The 27,032-nt window shown below is 39.6% G+C and overlaps 2 protein-coding genes across 54 annotated transcripts in view; one reads left to right on the forward strand and one right to left on the reverse strand.

Annotated features, from left to right (window-relative positions):
* The window catches only part of TFG (trafficking from ER to golgi regulator), a 34,878-nt gene extending 26,087 nt beyond the window's left edge, over positions 1 to 8,791 (forward strand). For 2 of the 4 annotated variants that reach the window (XM_005283543.5, XM_005283545.4), the window contains exons 8-9: positions 4,913 to 5,002; positions 8,005 to 8,791. In XM_005283543.5, coding sequence (XP_005283600.2) covers positions 4,913 to 5,002; positions 8,005 to 8,369 — 455 coding nt within the window. In that variant the 3' untranslated portion in view covers positions 8,370 to 8,791. The remainder of the gene's footprint in view (positions 1 to 4,912; positions 5,003 to 8,004) is intronic. The other 2 variants (XM_005283544.5, XM_065588122.1) reach the window with 1 other exon arrangement.
* Positions 8,792 to 9,509: 718 nt separating this feature from the next.
* ABI3BP (ABI family member 3 binding protein) overlaps positions 9,510 to 27,032 on the reverse strand; it is a 403,542-nt gene continuing 386,019 nt past the window's right edge. For all 50 annotated transcript variants that reach the window (XM_065587762.1, XM_065587956.1, XM_065587764.1 and 47 more), the window contains 5 exons: positions 25,015 to 25,094; positions 22,860 to 22,889; positions 20,526 to 20,687; positions 12,893 to 13,015; positions 9,510 to 10,983 (listed from right to left, as the gene is read on the reverse strand). In XM_065587762.1, the coding sequence (XP_065443834.1) occupies positions 10,868 to 10,983; positions 12,893 to 13,015; positions 20,526 to 20,687; positions 22,860 to 22,889; positions 25,015 to 25,094 (511 nt within the window). In that variant the 3' untranslated portion in view covers positions 9,510 to 10,867. The remainder of the gene's footprint in view (positions 10,984 to 12,892; positions 13,016 to 20,525; positions 20,688 to 22,859; positions 22,890 to 25,014; positions 25,095 to 27,032) is intronic.

Raw genomic sequence — 27,032 nt, forward strand, 5'->3', positions numbered from 1 at the left:
GCATCCTTGTTTTACTTTATATTGCAATCTACAGATCAGTGTTCAGCAGGTGAGTGTAGCAAATACTAAAGAAGATGATGAAGGTAACCTAATATCATGTGACTAGCAAGGAAGATTTTAGGACTCAAATATGTAAGGTACCCATAGAACCAAGGAGAGACATCAGTAAACTTGAAATTGGCTGATAAGAGCCAAGTGCTCATAATATAATTACAAAGTGTCACTTTGTGTGTGTTTTGGAAACAATATATTAATATATGCTGTTCATTAATATTAACCAAATATTAACACTTTGTTGAGCTGCTGACTTGGATTCAGTAACACCAAACATCTGAACACTTCTGGTTTGTTGCTTCCAGCCTCATCCTTTTGTTTGATGATTCTGTTTGAGTAGTTGGCTCCTGGGACTTGTGCTGTAGATGCTTTTGGACACTAGTGATTTTAGGTCTTTGTTGGCAGCCAGAAATGTAACTGAAAAGTAAGCACAGCCTAACTCTAGGCTGCTAACAACTTACTTTGTCAGCAGTTTTGTGGGAAAGGAAGTCAAATGGACAAAAACAAGGTGTGGGTTTTTACATGTTGACTGTTAAAATAGAATTAAGTAACAAGGTAAAGGTTTTAAATTGCTAATACAGGTCTGGAACTGGTGTCATTTGTCAATGTCAAGTGAGTGAAAAATCACTCACTGACATGTTGGAGAGAGGCAGAAGACACAATGAAAACTGCATCACAAATCCTGGGTTTTCCCACTATAGGTAATTGTTCATAGTAGGAATACCTTTTAAAACAATGTATCATGGTTTAGAAGCATGTGGAACACACATTCTTGATATCATTTACCAAAATTAAATTGAGACAAATACAAGAGTTTGTGTTCGTTAAACTACTCATATATTTTTTTACATCTTTTTTACAGACATATTTATATTTCATTACATGTATAAGAGTTATAGAAACTTCCAGTTTTTTATTTTAAGTCCTTTCTTGCCTTTTCCAAATTCTTCTATTTTGTTGAATGGAGGTGATTTTATTTTCTTCACACAATTTTATTTTCAAAATAGGATTCTAGTTAGTTTGGTCACTGGGAAGAGGTTAGAGATCACCGGTATTGCACTTTGCTTGTCACAAATATTAGTGTGTACTGTTGCTCATTCCTCGGTGCATAAATAAGGAGCCTTGTCCACTTGCAAATAATGGTTACTTTCTTTATTGCTAATATTTATTTTATTTCCAATATAAATATTAGATTGATGGGAGTGAAAGCTTTGAATAGTGTTTTCTACTTTCAAAAAACTGAGTTACTTTTATTGGGGGGTAGTGGTGTATCATTTGGTTTCTTTCCAACTAAGCATAGTAAGAATTCTTTTTCCTTTGTTTATATTCTTGTTTTCTACAACAGGGCACTAAATGTTTCAGTTGCAGATCAATTTGAAACGTTGTTTCAATTTAAAACACCATCTCCATTGTTATTGTTATATCTCTAAATTGCTGCATCACATTTATTTACCTCAGTTTCATCAGTCTACATTTGTCACATCCTCTGTACTTGAAATATTGAAGTAGTTGTCATTCTTATACACCAAATGGACTCTAACATAGGATTATTTTGGGTGCTGAGACTTGTGAATGATTTTTGAGTTCTTGATTTCTAGTCATTCCTTATTTTCTTACTGGAAATTTTCGTTAAGCATTTTGTTGATTTCAACTGAGATTCATTTATGCAGATGTGCCAGCATTTTAGTGGTGAGTAAAGTGAATCCTGCACTAATAGATCATAAGTTTGTAAAGCACTTCAGGATCTTCCTGGCAGATAGGTGCTATACAAATAAGATATTATCTGTGTGCCAGGTGTAGTCTAAAGTAACGTGAAACAGCTCTCTCTGAACTCAGAAAATCTATAACAAATGCAGGGACTGTGAAACTGTAGAATGCTTAACTTGTTAGTGTTTTCATTTGTGCTGTGCAGCACTTTGCTTTCAGGCTGGTCATAGTAGAATGTTCATATAGCTTCAGTAATTGTATGCCCACACTAGGATCTTTACTTTCACTAGTTTCATTTATCTTGTTTCTACAAATCATAGAAATTTCATAGTGAGATGATACTTATGCAGCAGTTTTTCTGGAGGCCAAATACTCCTTGCTGATTCCTCTCGAGTCCCCCATCCTTTTTAATCCAGTACATTTTCTGTTGACAGAACAGGTGATAAGCATTCTCATACTTCTCACCAAGGTGCCTCAACCTTGGAGGGATCACTCTAGAGGCGAGAACTTATTTCCCATGTCCAGTCAATTCTTGGCTTTTGCACCAGGTGCCAGTGGTTGCATTTCTGATATAGTCACTAGTAACTGTACAGGCACAACCAGCTTCCTTCAAGTGGCCTACCAAACAGCAGTCTGACAGGAAAGGCTTTCAGTAATTACATGTAGGGCTTGATCTGAAATGGTGATAGAGGTCAGACTCTCTCCAGTAGCCTCATCAAATACCCTACTTATTCTCCAAAAAGGCTCCTACACCATTCATGTTGATGGGGAATGGGGAAAAATAAGTTAAACCTGTCATCTATCATTAAAAGTTACATACGAGGAACTTAAAAGCATTTTTACTTGTCTCACATTGTTCCCAACTAAATTTTTAAGGTTCTTGGACTGAGACAAGAAAAAATGCTTTTAAGTTCCTCATATGTAACTTTTAATGATTGATGACAGGTTTAACTTATTTTTCCCCATTCCCCATCAATATGAATGGTGTAGGAGCCTTTTTGGAGAATGGGATGGGGGGAGAGGCCTCATCAGTGTCATGATGAGTGAGAGGGCTCCCAATTAGAAAGTATTGTAAGGGTCTCTAAGAAGGAATGTTGCTAAAGAAGAAAATAGAAGCTTTCTTCCTAATGACAACTACCACAACATCAGGGAACACGACAGAGCCACTTCCTTAAGCTTCCCTCCCTAGATGAGCTTTTTATTTTGGCTTATGTCTCAGTACTCATGTTTCTAAAGGTCTCTTTGTCTTACTACTATCCACTTTTTAAAAGATGGCCAGTAGGTTCTTCTGTCGTTTCTTCTTATGATTCTCTTCCCCTGCTATGTGTATTATCTTACTTGATGTAATCCTGAGTGGAGCTGGGAGCAACTCTCTGCATAAAGAATTTGGAAAGAGGTATCTTTCTTTTATTCACTCCCTTTCATTTAGCTAGTGCACTTCTGCACCAAACCAAACTCTTGGTCTTAATTCAAACAACCTGATTTTTATTGATAACTGAGGGATGTGTGTGACATCATTTCTGAATATGGAGCACTTACTGTCTTAGACAAAGTGCCCTAGAAACAAATGGTCACTAGCAGACTAATTCCACAGTGTTAACAAATGTCAGTGTAAAACCCTTTCCTAGGCTATCACTAAACAAAGGAGGGTAAAGACTAACACTTCATTTTCTTCCAATCAGTAAAGGTGAGAGCCTCCACTTTCTTTCTCTGTCCATTCCCTCGCTGAGATTTTTAGCTTGGTTTGAGAGACCACAAAATAAGGAATGTAAATTGTTGTTGAAAACCTTTCCGACCCCTGTGCATGACATAGATTCAAGACCACTTGATAGCTTTGCTCCTTTTTTCCCATCCCCGGTCCAGAGATTAGCGTTTATTTTCCTTTTGGCAATGAGAGACTCCCCTTTTGTTAAATGTGCACAAGACAGCAGATACTGGAGTTGTAAAATGTGAGATTTTACTGTTGGATTTTTTTCTGTGGACTTTGCCTACAGAGTTAGAATGTAAATAGCATTGATCCTTTCACATTTTTTTTAAAAAGTGGAGGGATATAAAAATTGTATGCTGTTGGAGGAGGAGGCTTACAGCCAGTTCTTGTGATTGTGACTCTTGATCTAGTCTTCACATGGAATAGCTCAAAAAGTACAGAAATTAATAATTTTACTACTTTTTCAGTTTTCCTCAGATTTTTGCAGCAGAAATAGTAAATGGTACACTAACATGTAGTGGACATAGTGCTGTCAGCGTGTCTGTCAAAGCTAAGCCAAACATGAGGCTTGGCAGCCACACCTTGATGGTTTCTTTGCATAGTATTTGTGCAGTGGAGGAGGGTTGAAAAGTAGACCCCCCCTCAAGCTGAACAGAGCACAGACCAAGGAAAGTCTGATTCAGTGTTCAATAGCAGATTAAAAAAAAAAAGCAAACACTAAAGTGCAAAGTTAGCCTAAGAAAACTGAAATACAGCATTGAATTTAGCAAATAAAAATATTAAAATGGAACTTCTGATCTTATGCGTATGGTTTTCTTTAAAAGTGTTTACTCCTGGGCCTCTTGGAAAACTTGGCGTATAGCAAGCTGAATATGCTAAAGGATGTCTGGAATATGAGATTAGAGTGAATAATGTACCATTCTCCTTAGAATACTGCCCATAGAAAACGTTTTAGAACCGTGGTATAAACAGGCGGACAGTGGAGATTAAAGAGGATAACACCCTAGTTTTTTTAAGCCCTATTTATTAAGACCCTTTATTAAACAATAAAAACATCACTAGCCCTGAGCTAAGCCACTGTTAATTATGGCACATGATACTTGTTGCATCACGTATACCGCCCCTCCAAAACCCACAATCTGTTAAGAAAAAGCTTGTGTTTACTGGGCTTTGCAGGTTAAATAAAACTTACTTATTAGACCAGTATTGTGGGATCTGTACAGACAAGTGCCTGCTAGTAGAACACCTTGTAACTAACCCTTATGCGGAAGCATTCTGCGATCTGTTGCAGTAATTCCGTTTTTAAAAATGTGCTATAGGATGGGCTCTTTGAGATCCAAATTGCTTCTTAGCCATTGTCCACCAGACCATTGTGTATGATGTCACATTTTGGGCCTCAGGTACTGAGTTCCTATACTAAAAACCGTGTTTTTTAATTCATAGGCCAGATGTATCAACAGTACCAACAGGCCGGTTATTCTGCTCAGCAACCACAAGTTCAGCCGCAGCAACAATATGGTGTGCAGTATCCAGGTAAGCAGCTGCTGTTTTCAAATTTCTGTGTAGGTGCAGAATATGATCACTACATTTTTCTTAGTGCCAAAGTATTACTTTCACTTCGACTGTACTTGAGTGGCAGTGCAAGGCGCTGAGCATCCTTAACTTCCATTGACGTCAGTGGGATTAGAGGGCATTCAGCAGCTCCTTAACATATATTGCCCTTAATTTGTCAGTATTTCTGTTCGCCTAGCAATAACTGTAGATATGTAAAGTTTATGCTGATGTTTGATTTCCTAACATTCAATGCTACTTGATTCTGAACTAGAGGATTTTTCAGGGTTACCCAACAGAATGCCTTGTTACAAAGACAGACAAATGGAAAGAAAATTGTAAGGAGTTAAGAAGCTGACTAAAGACCATGTTTTTAGTTCTGTTGAAAAAAAGATGAAGTACTCCACTCTGATGCCTCTAGCAAGTGATTCCACCCAACCCAATAAATTGTACAAGAAAATGCCTCAACCTCTCAATACCTTACAAATCAAATACAGCATGCAAACTGAGGCTTTTCCATTAGTTTACATTTGGTATGAATATGGATTGTAGCAGTTCTTCTGTATTTATCTAAACTGTCACCCAAAAGAAACTAGTTTCCAGGACTGATTTAAAAAAAACTGTAGAAGTCAATAATACTTGAACTATCACTGTTTCTTTTTCTATCAGCAGAATACTTTAATGCTGTGACCTTGTGCTACATGATTGAGAGGGTGAAACTGAATAAAAAGCTAGGCTTCTACATGGCCCCAAAATAAAAAAAATATTAGGCTTACTTTCAGTTCAAAGACATGGAAAAAGGGAACTTTGAATTTCCTTGTAAATTATACAATATTTAATAATTGATCCTACTAATTCAGTTTATTCAGCTATTTAGTTATTGAGACAGTAATCAGTTAATAAAGGTATTTATTCATCCTTTTAGATACTGCAGAGTAACACTGCTCTAATCCTATAACCCTATGAAAAGTTTCATAAAGGCCAGTAGACAAATATCAGTATGAGCATCTCTGTCAGTTGTTTTAAACTTACATTGCAGGCGATTGGTACAATGTAAATTCAGAGTGTGCATGGTCCTTAGTGTTTAATCACATACCAAGTTTTTATCTCACTCAAAAAATGCAAACCTTTGCAGATCACATACACAAGGAATAGGAATTGTTTGTTTCTATACAGATGAAGCTGTTGGTGTTTTAGAAACTTATGTAGCAATGTGCACTAATTTGAAGAGTTTAATTTACTTTCAAGAATAGACTGTTTATCCTTTGCATAACTGGTAAGCGAGTCTTGAAACTTGGTTTGGGTAAGAGCCTTGGTACCTTCAGACATGGAGGTTTGTTGTTCTCAATGTGTCATCTTTTTCCTCCTCTCAGCACTCTGCTAAGTTGTGGCTAACTGCTCTGTTTAGACATTTCCCCCCCCCCCCCCCCCCCCCCCCCCCCCCCCCGCAAAATTCATAATTTGAAGACCGTGTCAGACCCTCCTACCTCTGCTGAAATTAGGTTTCAGGAGGTCTATCTGATGCTATCCAGTCTTGAGATTTGAATGGTTCTTCTAGTTTCCAAGCTAGTTTTACTCATCCCTAATAGTAACTCTAGCAGACTTATCTGGTATTCTACTAGAGTTTCTATGAAGGTTTGGCATAATTGTGGGTTCTACTTTCTCAAACTCCACAACTTTCTAAAAGTGTCAGTGAAATCAAACAAATTTGGAAACCTCAAATTGCAATGAACTATTTTTCTAAAGAGATTTATTTTCATGCTTGGGTTAATCTGCCAAGGTAGCACTCCTCATAAATAAACTCTTCACAGATAGCAGTCAAGGTAGATCTATATCCTTTCCCTCTGTAGCTTTCATTCCTTGATCCTCATCAAAGGGATTGGACTTGTTTTGAATATTCCTCCCTCTACCTCCTTTCAAGCAACACTTCCCCTAACAGTGGGTTATAGTTCCCATTCTCCTCTTCTGGCAGATAGGCTTGGCATAGTGCTGACTTTTGGTCATGCCAATGAAAATGGAACCTTTGAAAGGTTTGTTTCACGAGTAAATTTTGAGGCCAGTTTCAAGGTGAGTTCAAAATTTACTCCAATGCATTCTTCAATCCTTATTTTCTATCTTCAGGGCTGTGCGTTTTTAATAATTCTTATGTATCTGGTGTTTAATGCTGACAGGATTCCAGTCAATGGAGAGATTTCATTGCAAGTAGCTGCAGGTGTGTTTCACGATAGAGATAAAAGTAGCTATCACTTTATAGAAGAATTTTTGTTGTTTATATCTCCAGCCTGAGAGAGTCCCAGGGAAGCTGCTTTTACACAAATAAATCACATTTGGGACATATTAAACTGATGCCAGCAGCAGTTGCACCTTAAGAAGTGCTGTTCTGCAAAGTGCTTTCACATTTGTAATCTTTGACTTATCTTTAGCTAATGAATACTAAAAGCTGAGAACCAAACAAAACACTAGGCAGTGATTTAAGTGTGAATTCAGTGCAAGTATTGTGCACTGACTTATGATCTACTTACTGAAAGAAAAAGTTAAAGCACCTGTTCCAAATGAAACTTTGCTTTTCAGTGTACATTGGAGACCTCTAAATTCCTTCATAATGTGAAAAGGAAGAGTCTGTATACTATTTTCCCCTTGTTTCTCAAATAGAAACCTTGGGAATAATTATCAGTATAAAACCTATAATCAGGGTTGTGTCTTTCAGTCTAAATGTAAAAGCTTTATTTTGGTCTGAATTAAAAACTCTTTCCCGTTACTAGAGAATGTTCCATTTTACCACACCACAGCCACTTAGTGTTTATGTGACGGACAAGAAAAACTGCAGTTCATTACCATCCAGCTGTGTCTGTTGCATATATCAAACCCCAGGATTGTTTCTTGTGCTGATTAGCAATCACTCAAATATCTCTGTTTACAAGGAAATAATCACTTTCTCAAAGCAAATATGCTGCTCTATTGCTTTGTTTGTTTTGTCTTTCTAGCAGGCTACAGCCAGCAGCCTGCTCCTCAACAAGGACAGCAGTTCCAAGGATACAGTCAGCCGGCATCACAGGCTCCTGCTCCTGCTCCTGCTCCTGGCTTTCCTGGTCTGCCTCAGCAGCAGTACCAGGCAAGCGCCTACCCACCACAGAACTATACGACACAAGCCTCCCAGCCTGCTAATTATAATGTGGCCCCTGCTTCCCAAGCTGCAATGGCTCCAAGCCAGGCAGGCGCGTATCAGCCAAGGCCAGGTTTCACGCCACCCCCTGGCGTGACTCCCCCTCCAAGTGGGCCTAACCCTTATGCACGCAACCGTCCTCCCTTTGCTCAGGGCTATACTCAGCCAGGACCTGGCTACCGATAAGGAAGCTCAGCTGCAGAATGACCTAAGTAAATACAAGCAGCTATTAACTACTACATCCCAACAGGTTCCAATATTTAAAATTGGTATTGATGTTCCAAAATGATGATAAAAGTCAGAGCATTCTTTCACTTTTGTTGGAACAAAAGACCAAATGAATCTTATTTCCTGCTTTAAAATATATCAGCTTCCTACTTAGATTTGGGGTTTTTGGAAACACTTCCTAAATGTTTGTAAGGTGATTGAGAGTCTAGCTTGCCTTGTCTGAAGGAAATTAAAATGCTAGTTGGAAATTTAGCCCACTTATCAGGCTTGTTTTTACTAATACCATGATGTACTAAATTAGACCCACTCTGGAATTAAAACTAGGTATTATGTATAAATTGTAACATTCACATTGAACGCTAATAAAAATATTGAATCCAGTACTTGTTTTTTTAATTATTAAGCACATTTCTTTTTACAGGTATACCTGTGGGACTATGATCTATTCTTGCCAGGCATACGGGAAAGGATAATTTTTTTTTTAAAAAGTAGTTACCTGTGACAAATACAAATTGCTTTTGCATGTTATATTCAGGACTAACTCTCTTGTCACTGATTACCAAATGACATTAGTTTTCACTGCATTAATGCAGCTCACATTGGGTGACTAAATTAAGGGACATAACAGTGGCTTAAAACTGTCATTCGGTGAAAGCTTTATAGAAATTTTTTGGTGTTAATGTTTCCAGGCCAAACAAGTAAAAAAAAAAAAAAAATTATAGTCAATGCAAACTTTTTGCCAGCCAGAGAAACTTGGAGAGAGTAATTCTACAAACTTCATTATGAGCCCAGAAAAAAAAAAAACAATGCCTGTAACAAAACCCACAAGCGCAAACCCAATATTCTTCAGTTAACAAGCACATGCAAGTACGTAGTGCATCAGTTACAAGGAAAAACAGTTTAAAGAGCTGTGCAAACCTAATGGAAATATTTCAAGAAACCCTGATCCATCACTACAGTAAGAAGAAAGTGAAGGTTCATTCAGAAAAGGATTGACAGAGTAGGTGAGAGAAGGCTGTCAGTTTGGTGCTACCTTTCACCCACCATTTTGTCTCAATATACAACACTTGAGTAGAAAACCAATCTATATAAAACAACTTTACATGAGTAAAAAATATTTTATTAGAGTACAGTGTACCTGCAATGTACTTTATAAAGCATTTTCTACAAATGACCTATTTCTTTGGAGTTCCTGTTCATACCTTTTAAAAACAATGAATAAACACCCTGCTTAAAAAAAAAAAAAATCTCTTTATTTAGTTCATAAATGTTCAAGCAATACAACATCTAGTATTTTGGGAAGGGAAGAAAGGTTAAGTAGATTTTTAATGGAAGTACTATAAAAAAGTAATTTTGAAAAAATTAAATTTCATTCTACTTTGTCCCTTGTCCCACACTAACAACTCTTTGAAACAGCTCTCGTTTTTTCACTAAAGCAAACCTGATTGTGCTGTAAAGACTGGTATTTCGAGCATATCCTCCTACACCTCATTAAATTCTGTGGTGCTATACATTTGGCCTGCAAAGTAGTTCATCAAAACTTCAGAAAACCCACTGCAGTAGAGGCATATTTGACTTCTGTTCCCCGTGCACAATGCCTACCTGAATAAGTAAAAATACTATTCATCAATTTGGCATGGAGGAGTACCAAAGCTAATCAGGTTCTATTTTAAGTAGCAACTGTGTTTAGAGACACTGCCTGGTCATGTGGTTAAAATTATAGGATGTGTTTCAAATATTGAGCTTCTTGGTGACAGAATCTACACTTCTGTCATAGATTTGAAGCTATGTTTGAATTTTTAAAAAAATTAGACTTGCTTTCTTGGTGCTAAAGCATTAAAATATAACAAGCTTTCTTCCAATTTTGGCAAGAGCACAAATTGTCTATTTAGCTGTAAGGGGAAAAGCTCTTCAATCTGAGTATTTATAAAGTACAAAAGTCAGTTTGAGAGCTTTCCCAATGTACTTACATTATTGAATTAGAAATTGCCAGAGACTTCACAGAATTACCTTGACAGGTAGCATAGGACACTATATATTTCAGTAACAATCAGACTGAATATCTAAAATTAAATGTATACTGCAGTTTCACGCTCAGCTTTGCCATAACTCTCCCTCAAAATATTTATTACAACATTGTGATAAATAATATACAAACTGTATCTTTTAAAATACCATATAAACTGTACCTTGATACCCACAATATAGGGAGCCAGCTTCCCCAGACCTTATCGTATGACATGTGCTTATCTTGCTTTTTGGTAAAATGGAGTAACTATAGTAAGCAGTCTATGCTATTAAACACAATGCAGTATTGTCATTAGTTTTATAAACTTTATACATGGGTAAACATGTTTAAATGACAGGAAGACCATAAACATTTCCATCTCTGAACTTGTTGGGGGTAAGGGCAGGGTAGCGATAGACATTCTTTCATTTTCAAGTTCATGTAGCAGCTACCATTTACCAGGTATTGAAGTTCCACACTCGTACCAATGAACATAGGCAATATGGGTCCCTCCGCCTATTTTTCCAAACTTGACAGGTTCCTGGCGAACTGCTCTGAAAAAGCCTAATAAACAGTGAGGAAAGGCTTAGTACAGGGCGGGGAGAAAAAGACACTACCTTCCAAAGGTGCTCCTGATTCTCTGAGGGAGTTTATCTGACTTCAGAAGCTCAATTGAAAGTTCAGCCCTTACCAACTGCCTGAATACTGTAAGCTGAATTTAGACACATACCATAGCAAATAAGAGCAAATAGTTTGTCCAGCAGCACACAGCAATAATCCATTCTGGACAAGTTGTGGGGAGAAGAGGAAACACCCCCTGCCATCCTGAGGTGGTGTGGGTGGGGGAGGGGGAAGGGATAGCATGGCTTGCCTTCTCTGGGGCCTCCTATCCAGAATGCACGTGGCGAATAGGCAGGAAGTGGAGAACTCTCTCTCTCTCTCCCTGTTGCCACTGAAAGTGCTTGTGGGGGAGGAGGGGAGAATATCTCATATCCCTCCCTTCGGGAAATATGAAGCCCTCAAGGCACACAGGAGCCATGTGCAGGGGTTGCTGTGCTGCCCAGCCCTATAATAGAGACATCTGAACTGTATCCCGGCTGCTGTGGGTTTTGCCAGTTTTGGGGAGCAGGAAGGAATTTTCCCTGGGGCACAAATGACAAAGTGCTTGGTGTTTTTTTCCCCACTTTCCTTGCAGTATCCTGGAAGCCTGGTGTGAGGTTAATGAGGAGTAAGGACAGAGTTTAAAAGTTGAGAGGGTGGAATTTCATTGCAGCTGGCATCTAATGCCTGTGAAGGTGCCAGTGCCCAGAGGTAAACACACCCAGGAGATTATTGGGGAACCCTATGAGCCTGTAAGAAGATGGGGGAGGCTTTCATATGTCCCCTCAATTCTTCTTGCAGGGAGAGGGGGAGAGGATTCTGAGTGGTCTGAACCCTAGTGGGTAGACTGAAAAGGGCCAGCACAAAATAGTGGTTATTTGCCACCACACTGGAGCCAGAGAACTGCCTGCTGTTGGGGATGGTGTGCTAAAGTTAAAGTTGCAGCCTTCTGCTTTAAAAAAGTGAGCATCTGCTGAAACTGGTTTTACTTTTGGAGAAGATTGGCCAGTAAGTGACCCTCTTATAGTTATGTTAACATAACATTGGGAAAAATCCCAGTTAGCTTTTAACATAGCAACTTCAAGTGAAATGCATAGTGAACTTGTCCTGTGGAAACTTTTGTAAATATGATCTTTCGGAAGATTTGGCTGCTGAGGTATAAACTGTTAAGCTCAGTACCTGAAGGCAAACATTCATTCTGGTTGTGGCGTTTGCAAGCTTACCAGGTATTGTACTTGTGTATAAATGCTTTTAAAAACTAAATCTGGCATTTCTGAGCTTTACTGACTTGACAATGCCAGTTTGAATGCAAACAAACATTTGTTTGCTCTCAGAAGGTACCTGCAAGAGGTTCAGATTTATCCTTTTTGGGGATTTTATTAGTATTTAGGGCTTAATATGTGCTTTTAATGTGCAAAGCACCTAACAAACATTAAGGCCTGGTCTACACTCTGATTTTGTGCTGATATAAATACCTCCATTAGGTTTTTTTAAAAACCTAAATCAATAGCCATATGCAACCTGTAGTGCGGATGCCTTATGTGGTATAGCTTATTCCATTTCCCTGTATAGGAAAGGTATATGGGTAGACTACATCCACCCTATGGTCTGTTGTGCTTTAATCACACTGATATACCTACAACAGTACATCTTTTCTGTGTAAATAAATGGTTTTGGGGGTGTGGGGTGGCATAGCATCGTGCCAGGCATGAACGCTAGTTTTGATCTGCTGTGAAGATAGATAGGGTAGAGATGTAATTTAGCTAACTCAGAATGGGTATTAGCCTTAAAGCCATCAGCAGGAGAAAAATCAGACCCTGGGGTTAGGGGAGATTTTGAGAGTTTTGTTACAAGTATACTCTTCAGAACTTACCATCTTTGGATGGTAGCTGGTCTGGGAAAACTTTCTGCCCTGTCCGTCCATCTAAAAATGAGTCCACAAATTGACAATGATCTTCCCCATGTCCCCTCTCATCTCCTATGTCGTAAAATTGTCCTGAAAATAGAAAGAAAATATCATGAGGAGAAAACCCTTTTGAAGATCAAAGTTGAGTAGGTTCTGAGTTGAGTTCCAGTATTCATTTTGTCTCAATGTTAAGTCTGATGCTGCCCCAATTAAGCTCTAACTCTGTTTTACAGCATTGTGCAAAAGCCCAAACACAATGCCAGTTAATGACAAGGGTAACTCTTTTGTTTGGCAAAGGCACAAATGTCCATGTTTTTCCCCTCTGACGTTAGGATATTTTATATAACATCAGTGCTCATCTGATCCTGCTTCTGTTTGCCAGAAGCTGGGAATGGGCGACGGGATGGATCACTTGATGATTACCTGTTCTGTTCGTTCCCTCTGGGGCACCTGGCACTGGCCACTGTCGGAAGACTGGGCTAGATGGACCTTTGGTCTGACCCAGTATGTCCATTCTTAAGTTTATATTAAAAAAGCAATCCAAAATGACTCCAGAGACATTCTTAAGGGCCATATCTAACGCACAGCAGGCCAGATTCTTCAAGCCTACTCTCCCTTTTTGTGCTTACAGTGTGCGTATAATTCACATTCTAGAGATGACTAGATAGCTAATATGTACCCACCCATGCATTAGGTGAGAAGCATGAGAAAAAACACCAAGGTAACTCTTATTGGACCTATAGGAAAAATATTTTCAGATAAATATATCATTGCTTCATTAATGCTCTCCTACATAGTATTCTTAAAATGAGCAAAGATTGATTACATAAAACATCCAAAGAGCTTAAGGGCTAAATCCTGGTTCCCTTAAACTCAATGATTAGGTTCAAGTTTACAGGTAAAATCCTCCCAAGCAAGGACCAACAATTTATCAATGTCTTCCCAAGTGAAAGATAAACAATCTTGCATCAGAATAGATCTAAATGTTGACTCTGCACAGAGAAAAGGCGGTATACAAACAAAATCTCCCTTTGGAGGAAATGCTTTGCCAAAATGTTCATCTCCGGTTGACTAGTCTTTGTGCATGAAATTTTGCTATTCTTTTTGAAATATACTAAAGAAGTCCTCCGCAGTAGCATTTAACTTCGGAAATGGGAACTACACAAAAATGAGGAAGCTAGTTAAACGGAAATTAAAAGGTACAGTCACAAAAGTGAAATGCCTGCAAGCTGCACAGAAACTTTTTAGAATCATCAGAATAGAGGCTAAAATTAAATGTATACCCCAAATCAAAAAACATAGTAAGAACAAAAAGTGGCACCACGGCTAAACAACAAAGTAAAAGGTTAGGGGCAAAAAGAAATCCTTTAAAAATGGGAAGTTAAATCCTACTGAGGAAAATAGAAAGGAGCATAAACTCTGGCAAGTGAAGTATAATTAGGTAGACCAAAAAAGAATTTGAAGAGCAACTAGCCAAAGATTTAAAAAACTAACAGCAATTTTTTTTAAGTACCTCAGAAGCAGGAAGCCTGTTACACAATCAGTGGGACCACTGGACGCTCAAGGTACTAAAGGAGTTCTCAAGGAAGATTAGACCATTGCAGAGAAGCTAAATTAATTCCTTGCATTCACGGCAGAGGATGAGAGAGAGATTGACCCTTTTTTTTAACGTGACAAATCTGAGGAACTGTTCCAGATTGAGATGTCAATAGAGGAGGTTTTGGAACAAATTGATAAATTAACCAGTAATAAGTCACCAGGACTAGATGGTATTCACCCAAGAGTTCTAACTGTGGTATGTAACCTATCATTTAAATCAGCTTCTATTCAGATGTCTGGAAGATGGCTAATGTGACACTAATTTTAAAAAAAGGCTCCACAGGTGATCTTGGCTATTACCAGATGGTAAACCTAACTGTAGTACCAGGCACATTGTTTGAAACTATAGTAAAGAACAGAATTATCAGAGACACAGACGAACAAGATTTGTTGGGGAAGAGTCAACATAGCTTTTGTAAAAGGAAATCATGCCTCGCCACTATTACAATTCTTTGAGGGGGGTCAACAAACGTGGACAAGGGTGATCCAGTGGAGATAGGGTACTTGGACTTTCAGAAGGCTTTTGAAAAGGTCCCCCACTAAAGGCTCCTAAGCACAGTAGGAGGTCCTCTCATGGATCGGTAACTGCTTAAAAGACAGAAAACAAAGGGTAGGAATAAATGGTCAGTTTTCAGAATGGAAAGAGGTAAATAGTGGTGTCCCCCCAGAGGTCCATACTGGGGCCAGTGCTGTTCAACATGTTTATAAATGATCTGGAAAAAGCAATAAACAGTGAGGTGGCAAAATTTGCAGATGACACAAAATTACTCAAGATAGTTAAGTCCAGAGCAGACTCCCAAGAGTTACAAAGGGAACTCACAAAAGTGTGTGACTGGGCAACAAAATGACAGATTAAATTCAATGTTGATAAATGCAAAGTACAGCACATTGGAAAACATAATACCGTCTATACATACAAAATGATGGGGTCTACCTTAGCTGTTACCATTCAAGAAAGATCTTGAGGTCCCTGTGGATAGTTCTCTGAAAATATCAGCTCAGTGAGCAGCAGAAGTCAAAAAAGCTAATAATGTTATCTGAGGAGAGATTAAAAAGACTTGGACTTTTCAGCCTGGAAAAGAGACGATTAAGAGGGGATATGATAGACTCTATAAAATCATGACAGGTGTGGAGAAAGTGAATAAGGAGTTGTTACTCCTTCACATAAAACAAGAACCAGGGGGGGTCACCCACTGAAATTAATAGGCAGCAGATTTAAAACAAACAAAAGGAAGTATTTCTTCACATAACATACAGTCAACTTGTGGAAAACTCTGTCAGGGGATGTTGTGAAGGCCAAAACTATAGTGGGGTTAAAAAAAAAATTAGGTAATTTCATGGCAGATAGGTCAATCAATGGCTAGTAGCCAAGATGGTCAGGGACGCATCCCCATGGTCTGGATGTCCTTAAACCTCTGATTGCCAGAAGCTGGGAGTGGATGACACGCCAGATCACTCAATGATTGCCTGTTTTATTTATTCTCTCTGAAGCATCTGGCATTGGCCACTGTCAGAAGACAGGGTAGTGAGCTAGAAGGACCACTGGTCTGACCCAGTATGGCCATTCTTATGAAAGGCACTTATTACTGTTTTCGTTTTCAGCTGTATTTGTGTTTCTTCCATGAGAGAGTTGGTCTCCAGTGCTCATTAGGAGGGAGTTTCTCTTGGATAAATTTTCAAACTGAAATGAAGAATAGTCAAGCAGCTCAAAATTGCAGCTTCTGAAGGCCACATTTAAAATTTAAATCTTTAATGATTTTAGCTGACATTATTTGCTGGAATGCTTACATTGAAGTGCTAAGGAGGACTGTTAAATGAGATCAGAAGAGGCTGCTATTTTATAGCAACAATATTGGCATGTTTAGAATAGAGACCCGCTTTTATTCAGTATTTGTATTACTAATACACAGTCGCTTTCAACTACTGCAACATAAAGACACACTCCAAAAAACTCCTTTATCACTCATCTTAAATTATTAAAAATGAAATAAATTGAAGTAATAATACAGGCCCCTAGCTTATAAAGAAACCTGTCCATGTGGCTTTCAGGAGGCCTCTGCAGAGGTAGATCTTTTTTGCAGGACCATGTATATTGCTCATCTTTCTGAATTTTCCTCAGCAGGGAGTTTCCCTTTCAGGCTCTCACACGCTATCATGATGCTACAATATTTGAATCAGTTTTCACTGGAAATTTTGTTTTTTAAATATCTTGAAGAAAGTTTATATTGATGTTTGGTTTTGTAAAACCTACCAGTATCTCTCTAAATATTTCAGAAGGGGAGAAAAGCAGAGGGAAACTAATAAATGAACAAAATGGAAACAAAGGAAGTGACTAAGTATGACAGTTTGAGGTATCACCTTTTGGAATGATCTGCATAACTCACTCCTGGCTCAGACAGACAAATAATGGGATCATCCCAAACTTCTGCCAAGACCCCTTAACAACAATTTATATATAATTGTGTGTGGGTATTACGTATGTTTTTATTTACACACACACACGATACCAATGAGAAATAACTGAAGCTTATTTCTTCAACTACATTAGCATGGGCAATATGATACTATTTATCATAGTATGATGCATGTGATCAGTCCTGATTCAGCAAAGCACTGAAAAGCATGTGATTAAGTGCTCTGCTGAATCAGGAACATATGTGATGGATCCTATCAGAGAAATCTTAGATTGACAAAACTCTAAATATAACAAACTATTTACTAGTAGCTACTCTCTAGTTATCTCTAGCCTGTTTTTGTACTAGACCTTTTTCAGTGTTCCTCATCATGGATGGTCTTGCACACTCTAGGTCTGGCTGTCCTTTCCTTGAGTATTTTGTAATAACACTCAATACCCAATAAAAAGCCCACAACTCACTACCATATCTTTTATATTACACACATGGGTGCACACAGAGCCACGGAGGCAAAAATATCAAAAAAGGAAAGAGATGGCAGTCTCCAAGTAATGATTAGCTAATAGGGTGCATTTCCAACACATAGATCTCACAGTTGTTTATTGTAAAGAAAATGGACCCAAAATGTTAACATGCAACTGAGCATCTCATCTCCACAGATAAAGCTTTTTATGTCTTGTTGTGGCTAGCTTATCCTTCCCAGGCTTTCGTGGGTTTGAAAGAGGATAAATGGGAAGGATTTTTGAGGGGAGAAATGTTGCATTTTCCTCCCCTCAAAATCTTAGGACCTGATCTAGATATCATTGAAGTTAACAGAACAGGATTGAGGCCCCAGGCTTGCTCAGAATTTGCTATCAGGACTTTCTTTACCAAAACATTTAAAAATCACGAAATTTCTTAACGTAACTAAGCCTAGATAGGTTATTTTAGAATACACACTTCAAGATGGAAATCAGACCTCTGTGTTGTACAGTAACACAAGATGGTTCCTCAGTTTGCGGGACAGTACAGGTTAAATTTGGCTCTAATACAGGTGGGCATAGTTCCATTGAATTCAATGGAGTCGTGCTGACCTACATCAGGGCTGAGTTTTGTCTTAGAACTGGACATTTTTCCACTACAGTACAGAAGCCTTTGCCATGTGAAAGAATGGGGGGAAATGTAACACAATGTTATATGGATTGGATAAACATTCCAGTTCATTCAAATATTGTGACAACTGATCTGGTGTTGGTTAAACAATACAAGTGAGAGAGCCAGACTTTGGAAGTGTAATGAATACAGTCTGGCTGCCTTGATGATTGTCCTGCCAAGTTAAATCACCGTTCTTCCAGCAAGAGCAACAACAACAACAAATTCACACAGAAATAAGAAAATTGGCCATTGCTACGTTAGATATTTGTTCTGAGACTGAAGCAGTTTTCAGTGCAGTGTTAATTCATCTGATTTAGGACTGTTACAGTCCTGCTAGATTAGCACTGCTATTTCTTCCACAGACTAGTGTTACAGTGTGCTATGTCTCGCTGGCAGTTTTGTCATCTCATAGATTTTAAGGTCTATGAGAAAGGACCATTGTGATCATCTAGTCTGATGACCTGCACAGGGCAGGCCACAGAATCCAACCCACCCACTCAATCCTGTATTAGATCCCTAACCTCAGGCTGAGTTACTGAAGTCCTCAAATCAGGATTTAAAGACTTCAAGTTACAGAGAATCCACCATTTACACTAGCGTAAACCTGCAAGTGACCCGTGCTGCACGCTGCAGAGGAAGGCGAAAAACCCCAGGGTCTTTGCCAATCTGATCTGGGGAAAAATTCCTTCCTGACTCCAAATATAGCGCAGTTGGTCTGTCTGATTATAGCTAGTACCATAGCAAAGAATGAACGATACTCATTTTAAAATGTCTGTCTTGTTCACGTAATTGTGAAGACACTATTTACATAAGAGATATTAACTTAAAATTACCCACAGGGTTTTCCTTGTGTGTCTTTTGGGTTTGAGGGGAAGAGCCAGGCAGCATAGCTGCTTGTTATTTTGGCATGGTCTGGCCAGCATTCCTATACGTTCTCTGCTCTCCTTCCTGCTCCATAATCTCCACTATGTGCCTTATTCTGTGAGATGCTGGGCTCTGGGGTACTGATTTCAGGAGGGGTGAAAGGGAATTAGTTGCTTGTGGGAGGTCTTCAGCACCTGACAGGATTAGGCCCTAAATCTGCATCTTTCAATGACTGTTTCTGTTTTTTGATATGACTGCATGTAACAAACACATCAGCCTACTTTCTACCTTTGGGGATATTTCCCATCGGTTACACAGATCTGTGTTACTCTTCGTATTTTGGGCTCTACAGTAGCTCCCCTTGTCATTGAAACACCACAATAGTGGTGACTGAGACCTTGTCTACACTGGAGTTTTTTGCACTGGGGTAACTATACTGAAGCAAGGAGGAACCTAGGGATGGCCATGACAGGCTAATAGATTTCTAAACACAACTTGCCCTGACTACATTAGGTACCAACGTCCAAGTTTAAAAATCACCTCATCCCCTTTTAAAATACAACCTATTTTCCTAGTCTATACATGCCCCATGTCATCTACACCTACTTTTTGCAGAGTGACAGAGCCAGGTGGTAAAACTAGTGACATTTGCACTAGTTCTCCTACTAATTGTAGCACCAATGGAGCTGCACCAACAGTAGTTTCATGATGAGAGGTCTCCCAACAATTTATCAATAAATAAAAGGAAAACTGAAACAAAAGCTCTGTATAGCTCTCGAGATGAGTGCACATGTGTATAAAGGCACAACAAACATTTGGGAATAAACCAAACCACTGGCATAAAGAAACAAAACAGAGGCCAGCACTTACTAGATGGTTTCAATAACCTGAACGTAATGAGCGAGGGGTAAGAAACTATGTCAAGAAGGCTAGTGTTAATAACGAAAGTGTGTATGTTGGGGGTGAGGGGGAAGAGGGCTTTAAAAAACCCCCAAAACAAATGGGCATGATTTAAAATAATCAAAGTGAAAGTAGGTGAGGAAAAGATTACAGTGAGATACAAAGCCATGTGTATAAAATACATTAAAACAATCCCCAGAAAATGTCATCATTCAGAAAAGAGCCACAAGATGTTTACAGGTCAAACGATCCCAGCAGGAGAGTACTGTAATCCCTGCTCCATCTCATCTGCTCCTGTCTTCTCCGTTTCTTATGGCATCCCATCTAATATTAGGCCCCATCTATGCATGAAGAACTGTGCAGGCACAGGTTTTTAATGCAAGACCGACACCACAGAACGTAAGCTCTTCAGGACAGGAGAGGGCAGTTATATTTTTACATGTTCTGTCAAGTGTCCAACACTGTTTTGGGTACTATAAAACAGGTACTATTAATTAATAGTAACCTGTGAATCTTGGAACATCCATAATCCACATTTCAAAGGTAAGTAGCATATGCATGCCTGATCATCCTTTAAAATCATTCAGTCCAGGCCCATGGATATGAAGAACCTAGATGACTGTGTGTGTATTGTGTAATTTGGGTCACAGCTATAAAAATACATTAACACTGCCTTGGGTTTCCCTTACCTGTAAGTGAATCACTGAGGTAAATCTTATATCTCAGGGAGTTACACAGTTGCACGCCTACAAACTTCTTGTACCAGGTCCTCTTGACGTACTGTTTCCCTTTGCACTCTGAATAGGAGTTGGAATTGAATGGGACTTCAGTCCAGATGGCATCTTTTCCCACTGCAGGAGAAGAGGAAAGGGGAATTAATGATACTGCCATACAAAACTGGGTGTGACAAACACATTCAAATGATTAGAGAAGACCAGAAACCCAAATGCAACAGGATGCCACTTGGAACATATTAACAGCACCAGTCACCTGCATTTTGAAGGATATTTTATGGAGTTTGTAAGCAGCAAAATATAGGAGCAGTCTGTCCCAGTCCCTGGCAGGCTGCACAGCTGTGCCTTCTCGGGCTTGCACTGAGAGCACTCCCACAGGTGTCAGGCCCCTCTCCACATATCACCCACTCTCAGACCAGGATCTGGATTACAGCCTCCTATGTACCGACCAATTATAATTCAGCAAGTCCAGCTGGGATTGGTCCCTGCCAGGATTTCTCTTTTGGGGGCCTCTGACAGCATACTTTTTCAGTGATACAGAAAGAGCTTCTTCAAAACAAAGCGTCATTTATTTTGTCCAGAAGGTACACAATGCTTAGAGAAGTGGATTTTAAAATAACCAAGACCTACAAGCATATCTCCTTACCTAAGCTTAACCCCTCCATCCACTGCTTAGTGTGGTCTGGGTTATTCACCATCTCTGAGTTGGGAGGAACAGCCTACATTGATTGCAGTCCTCTCTCTAGTCCCTGAATGTCTCAGACTGTCAGCCTTTTTGCTGACAAATCCTAGCCAAGCTCTCTCAGCTCACCCAATACCTGTGTCCCTTTTCTAGCATATTTAAGGGGTTAGGTCTCCTTTGACCTCAGGCTTAGTCTTAGGAAGAGAACAGTATCCTACCCTGGATGGAGCCAGCTAGGTAACTTCTCCCCATAATTGATGGCCCAGCAATTATTCTCTTAATTCTTTTGAAGCAGTGGATCCAAGAGGCTGTCTTATCTTTATCATTCCTGGGTTCTAGAACAACGTTTTTACGATATAACTCTACGCACTCAGGCAGGCAGCAATACAAAAAATGACCAAGGAAACTGAGTCATAAGAAATATTACAAACATGTTTCCAAGTTTTTCACACAGGGACCTGACTTTGGGGTTGGTTCTGACACTGGTGTAAATTTGGAATAACTCCACTGAAGTAAGGAACAGAGAGTCCTGTGGCACCTTTAAGACTAATAGAAGTATTGGAGCATAAGTTTTCGTGGGTGAATACCCACTTCGTCAGACGCATGTGTCTGACAAAGTGGGTATTCACCCACGAAAGCTTATGCTCCAATACTTCTGTTAGTCTTAAAGGTGCCACAGGACTCTCTGTTGCTTTTTACAGATCCAGACTAACACGGCTACCCCTCTGATACTTGACTCCACTGAAGTAAACAGGTACTCCAGATTTAGGCTGCTGTAACTCAGATCAAAATCTGGCCCTTTTATGTACAACGTTCATTGCGATGTCAGGGAGACAAATATTTGTATGTGTATTGAGATACAGTTACAACTTATAAAAGTGGGTAACATACGGTAGTAGTGGGGGAATTATGATTCCACAGCTTTTCTAACAGAGAAGGTACAAATGAGGGCACCGTTAACTTGCAACAAACTACATGATAAACAAGATGAGATAGCCTACACTGTGGAAAGGAAGAATATTAGCAAATTTTTAAAGGCAACTTCAGTACTAAATGCAAAACATAGGCCCTCAGGCTGAAAGGGGTCTCTTCTGCTCTTTTAGAGCCTGCCCCAACTCCCACAAAGTCAACAGGAGCGTTACCACTGGCTTCAGGAGGAACTGGGTCAAAGCCTTTCAAAGCTGACTATTTTTCATGGCATACATTTCAGCACGACAGACAAATAGCAGACATTGACTTGCATTCTGTTAAGTTGCTTACTAAGTGAGAAATAGTGTATTCTTATTACAGAACTTTCTATTGATTTAACAACTGGGCTGAGAAAACACAAGCTGTCCATGGCTCATTTGTGTACATTGGTTCCAAGCCATCTTAGCTGCTGCAGGAATACCACATCACATTGATTGTGCTGTGCTCAGGTAAACATTTAGACTGGCAGGAATTCCTTACAAGTTACATAGATGGAAGAAGTGAAATCATGTGTGAATGCTGTTCTGTTCCATGGCATGTGTAGCTAGGACAGCACAACCACTCCTGTCATAAAGTAGTACGTTATCTTACTTCAGAAAAATGGTCTGATTAGAGCATGCTATGCATAAAGGGCTTACTTGAAATTGGCTCGCTCACTCTTGGGTCCGCTGGGGAGAAAAACAAACACTCAATCAGACATTGTAAAATAACCTCTCCTGATATTTCTACAGAAGCCCACTGGAAAGTGATTTTCTATGGCTGACAAACTATAAACTGTAAAATAGCAACAATTTTGGGAAGCTGAGTTCACTACATTTTTGTGTAAGTTAAAGAAATACACTGCTCATGTAACTAAACCTCTGCCCCAATATAACGCTGTCCTTGGGAGCCAAAAAATCTTACCGTGTTATAGGTGAAACCGTGTTATATCGAACTTGCTTGGATCCACTGAAGTGCGCAGCCCTGCCCCCCCGGAGCACTGCTTTACCGCATTAGATCCGAATTCGTGTTATATCGGGTCGCATTATATCTGGGTAGAGGTGTATTTGGAATTACTGCATCACTGAGCTTTTAAAAATGTTATTAATGGGTCACTACCAGCCAAATTTGGATTTGTAAAAAAAAAAAAAAAAGATTACAAAGCTTATCATCAATAAACATATTTCCATGGCATTTTAAAAATTTCAATGTAGACCATTTATTATTATTTTAAAGAATTCCTCTGTAGTGCTTGCTGCCCAAATGCTGCAGCTTTACATTAGTGCATGAGAATGAGAAATGGAGATGTGTGAAACCGACTAGTTTATTTCCATTGTCTTCACTGAGTGAAGGAAAAAAATAAACATCAGAAATCATGAAATTGCATTAAAATATAAATGGTTCTTTCAAGTTTAATAATCTAAGATACATTAGTAACATAAGAGCGTATCGATTTTTCTTAAAATATGTGGGACATATTCTGAATTCCTTACTCATTTTCCACTTACCTGTTACTCAGTCAAAACACCCATTAATTTCAGTGAGAAAGCACTGAAGGATTTGACTTAAAATGTAAAACCTGACAGTGTCCCTTTAAAGGGACTAATGTACACAGTAAGTGCCTACTAGTTCAGAGTACAATCAACAATAGGCAGCCGACTCTAAATATAAGAATAGCTCCTGCTTCTATTGCAGTCAATGGCTATTTTGTAATTGGCTTCTAGAGAAGCTGGATCTTGGATGGATAGTGCAATGCTGTACTGAGTGATTCTTTCTGCTCCCCATAGCCAAGTCAGGTGGGACTTTGTTTATTGTACCATTTTAAACACATGACAAAACTGTAAATAGCACTCTAAATTGCAGATGCATTAGATAGATACATATTTTTGAGGGCCCTATACCAATCTGCTAAATGAGTAATCCTTAATTTTAAAGAATATATTTCCTATGCTCACATTGACTCCATTCCACTAAGCGTCAATCCAGTGGGTAAAACACTGGATTAGAACCCAGGACACCTCGATTCTATTCTCAGATCTGCCAGTGACCTGCTGGATGATTTTGGGCAAGTCACTTAACCTCTCCGTGCTTCTGTTTCTCTTCCTGCAACAAGTGTGTCTTGTTTATGTCGACTGTAACCTCATCAGCGCAGTGACTCACTCTCTCTCTCTAGATAGCTAGCTATTTACACACACGTACAGTGCCTACCACAAAGGGACTCTGATCTCAGTTAAGCCCCGAGGCACTATTGTGATATAAACAACAGTAATAAAATTAAAACAATCCTATATTGCAGACAGTGGGAAAAGCATGGGCAACAAAGCAAAATTGCAAAAGTGTGCTGTGTGTGTAAATTTGTTATGTATCACTGTGCGCAAAGGCCTGTCTGTTTGCAGAGCTATCTGATAGAGGGATACAAACAAACATGGATTTACTATAATAAAGCTTTGGATTTAAGATGCCATACTACCCATTAAAAAAAAATCCCTGGATTCAGCGTAACCCTTTGTACACCTTCCATAGTTAAATCACAACTCTGTCTTGTGTCCATAAAGGAGTATGGGAATTTGTCATTTACATATGGAGAGACAGAGACACAGAGTGAGGTAAAGTGAAATGCCCACGGCCACCCAGCAGGTCAGTGGCAAAGCGGGAAGGAAATCCAGGTTTCCTGCGTCTGAATCCAGTGCCCAATACAGGCTACACTGCATCCATAATCAAAAACACTTAAGGGTCAAGTTTACCTTGTCTTTTTGGCTGAACGCATTGTCATGGTTTTCACTGATAAACTGATACATCTATTGAAGCTCTTACCTGATTCAGTAGAAAATGAGACTAGAGGTGTGCTTGGACCTGTACCATTAGTGTTGCCGCTTTTCACCTGGAATCCATAACTGGAGAATAAAATTAGAAACAAACACACACTGTATTCTTGATTGCCATGGGCAAGCAGACCACCCATGCAGACACCCTCTCTCATGCTACTGGCTTCCTGGACAAGCATAAAGTATCAAGTTTCTTACTCTGAAAACATTTAGACACGCTGCTCCTAAGAATGTAAGACCCCCTCTGTCTATGCATAGCAAGCTTGCATGCAGGTCCTTACTGTTTGTTTTAATGCTCCAGTGGTACCTTGTCCTGTTTTTAATGCTGGCAGGGGAGCAGTTTAGGTGATAGGGCCTGCTGCTGCAAGTAATGTATGTCTTTCAGGAGGTGGGGCTGGCACGTTCAGCCAACCGAAAGATCCAACTGGCTGAATGCACCTCAGTGCGATATATAGTCCTTTAATAACAACAATGCACCTCACTTAGGGATGTCTCTTTCTAATCCTTCTCCACTGCAATGTTTTATGGTGTAGTCCTAAACACCAATATTACCTGAACTCCCCCGCCTACCCTCCCGCCTGAGTGGGGTTGCTACCTCTGGGATGCAAAAGTCAGGACATGTGGGATGATCCTGAGCCCATAAAACTGGACAGCTGTCAGCATGTACTGAGCTCGGTTACCAATTTCCTAGGACAGCTACCTCAAAAAAGGGACAATCCTGGGGGAACCTGGACAGCTGGCAACTCTAGTTGGGACCAAGGCAGAATGCAGGAAAAGTAAAACAAAGTAGAAAAGCAAGAATAATCCCAGTCACACTGCGCTGTTGAGGTCCCTCCTCTGGCTTTGTTGCCCATGTGGCTTTGCAGAAAGTAAAGACCTGCTCCCATCCCCACAACTCAAATCCAGGAGGCTGAACAATTGCTGCTAGTTCCCTATTGTTACCACCTAGGGAGAGCCCTGCTTCTCATTCCAATTCTCCTTAATGGTGCTCAGGGCCCCTGCCATTTGTGGCCTTCCTTTTCTGCTGCTGTGCTGCGAGGAGAGGTGGCCAGAGCATTCCCATTTCCTTACAGCAGTAAGGCCTGTGGCTGCTGCTACCGGGTGCCAAGTGGCTCCTGTACACCCCATACACGGCTGAGACAAACGTGGCCACTCCACTCAATCCTGTTTCCCAAATCCCCTCCTCTCCTACACTGATGTCTTTTCACGTGTGATGCACCCATGCTAATGGATGCACTCTGAGGTACTGAACTAGCAATATGGGTAAGACTATCTATGTCAGTGCACAATGTATTTTTCCCCCACCAACCACACAGCCAAGCACCGACCTAAAAACCACTCAGAATTGGCCTATTCTAAGATACCATCACCTGCCTACATTAACAATTATAGCACAACTATAACGTACACCCCCATGGTGATCTGCCTGCCTCAGAGCAATGGAAAATTGCATGCTTTGCTGATATTGCTGTACAAAGGCTCCCGTTCATGTTCTTCTCCCTTCTTTCTGTTCCAGTTTCAGGTTCTGTATCAGTTGCTTCCCTTGAACTGATGACTGTCAGCTTGTGCCTGTCATGCAAATATGAAAGCTACCTCACTCGCTGAGGCCTTTGAGACACATACAGCTCCTGTTGTTTTTTTTTTTTTGGTTTGTTTTTTAAATGATTGTAAGGAATGTAGTTGAGAAGATACAGAGGTAATTTCCCCAAAGTCTCTACCATTCAAAATCCTTTGTGGTTCACTTTCCAGGAGCAACTTTCCAGGAGGTCTAGGCGGTGTGGGGAGTGTACAGAAAAACAAGAACTTATTCTTTTCCTCGTTATGATTATTTGTATTACAGTAGAGCCTAGAGGACTTATTCTGGGGTCACAGCAAGAAACTGCTGTTGAGGCTGTGAGAAACCTGACATAAATAAGTAGTAGGCAACTGAGTACATTTTAAATTAGCAATTAATGCAAAACAATGAACACATTTTAAAAACAATGAGCAGGCATTTAGGTTATTTTC

The sequence above is a fragment of the Chrysemys picta genome, chromosome 1 (genome assembly GCF_011386835.1).
Source record: "Chrysemys picta bellii isolate R12L10 chromosome 1, ASM1138683v2, whole genome shotgun sequence".
Lineage (NCBI taxonomy): Eukaryota > Metazoa > Chordata > Testudines > Emydidae > Chrysemys > Chrysemys picta.